General features: G+C 51.2%; 1 protein-coding gene across 1 annotated transcript in view; it reads left to right on the forward strand.

Moving 5' to 3' along the window:
• Positions 1-1124, forward strand: part of eif4a3 (eukaryotic translation initiation factor 4A3) — a 6212-nt gene that overhangs the window by 3431 nt on the left and 1657 nt on the right. The window contains exons 7-8 of the mRNA XM_008420765.2: positions 45-186; positions 742-880. Coding sequence (XP_008418987.1) covers positions 45-186; positions 742-880 — 281 coding nt within the window. The remainder of the gene's footprint in view (positions 1-44; positions 187-741; positions 881-1124) is intronic.

The following is a 1124-nucleotide window of genomic DNA, read 5'->3' on the forward strand; positions in this document are numbered from 1 at the left end:
CTGTCCCTCCATGCTAATCCATGCTAACTGCTGCTGTCCCGCAGGGTTCAAGGAGCAGATCTACGATGTGTACCGCTACCTGCCTCCTGCCACCCAGGTGGTTCTGATCAGCGCCACGCTGCCTCATGAGATCCTGGAGATGACCAACAAGTTCATGACCGACCCGATTCGGATCCTGGTCAAGCGGTGAGTCTGAAACTGGGCCGGTTCTGATGATTTGGCACTAGGACTTTGCAGTTGGGTCATTGCTGAACCAGAACTGTGATGCAGACCAGCACTGGGTCAGAACTGGTTCTGGTCCGATTGGAACTTGTTAAATCTGGTTAAATGAGTGAAAAGTATCTGTGTAGAAGCGATAAGTTGGTTCCTGCTTCCTCCTGCTTCGTTTCAGGCGGTAAAACGAATCGACTCCGTTTCTCTCAGGTTGCAGATTATTTTCCTGCTCCAGGTTTGATGGTTTGATGGTCTTGAGAGGCGGGGTCATTAAATCCCAAAAGGTTTTTACTGCGCGCTTTTATCCCCTGCTGACGGTCAAACCAGAACCGGGTCCAGGTGATTGATGTTTATTGTAACGAGCTCTGAGCTGCGATGGCGGTTAGCTGGGAGATCTGGGTCGCATATTCCTCCTGCTGAACCAGAACCAGTTCCAGCTCCTCTGGTTCTGGAACAAACTGAGAACCTGAGATGATCAGAACCTGCTTGTTCTGTTGGACATGGACTGACCCAGCTCCTTTCCCTCAGTGATGAGCTGACCCTGGAGGGCATCAAGCAGTTCTTCGTCGCCGTGGAGAGAGAGGAGTGGAAGTTTGACACCCTGTGTGACCTTTACGACACGCTGACCATCACACAGGCCGTCATCTTCTGCAACACCAAGAGGAAGGTCAGACACACGCACACTGCTGCCGTTTAGTGGTCGCTATGGTGACCAGAGAGCAAAGAAAATTTCACGGAGGCAGAGGCTGAAATATTTCTGGTTGCCACGGAGACCTGAAATGCAGTTTACCCCACGTTTCTTTACATCCAGAAATTGGGCTCATTAAGACTTTTGTTTACCTTCCCATCCATAGCAGCAGAGCCGCTAGCAGAGCAGCTAGCAGAGCAGCTAGCAGAGCCGCTAGCAGAGC

The sequence above is a fragment of the Poecilia reticulata genome, linkage group LG1 (genome assembly GCF_000633615.1).
Source record: "Poecilia reticulata strain Guanapo linkage group LG1, Guppy_female_1.0+MT, whole genome shotgun sequence".
Taxonomy (NCBI): Eukaryota; Metazoa; Chordata; class Actinopteri; order Cyprinodontiformes; family Poeciliidae; genus Poecilia; species Poecilia reticulata.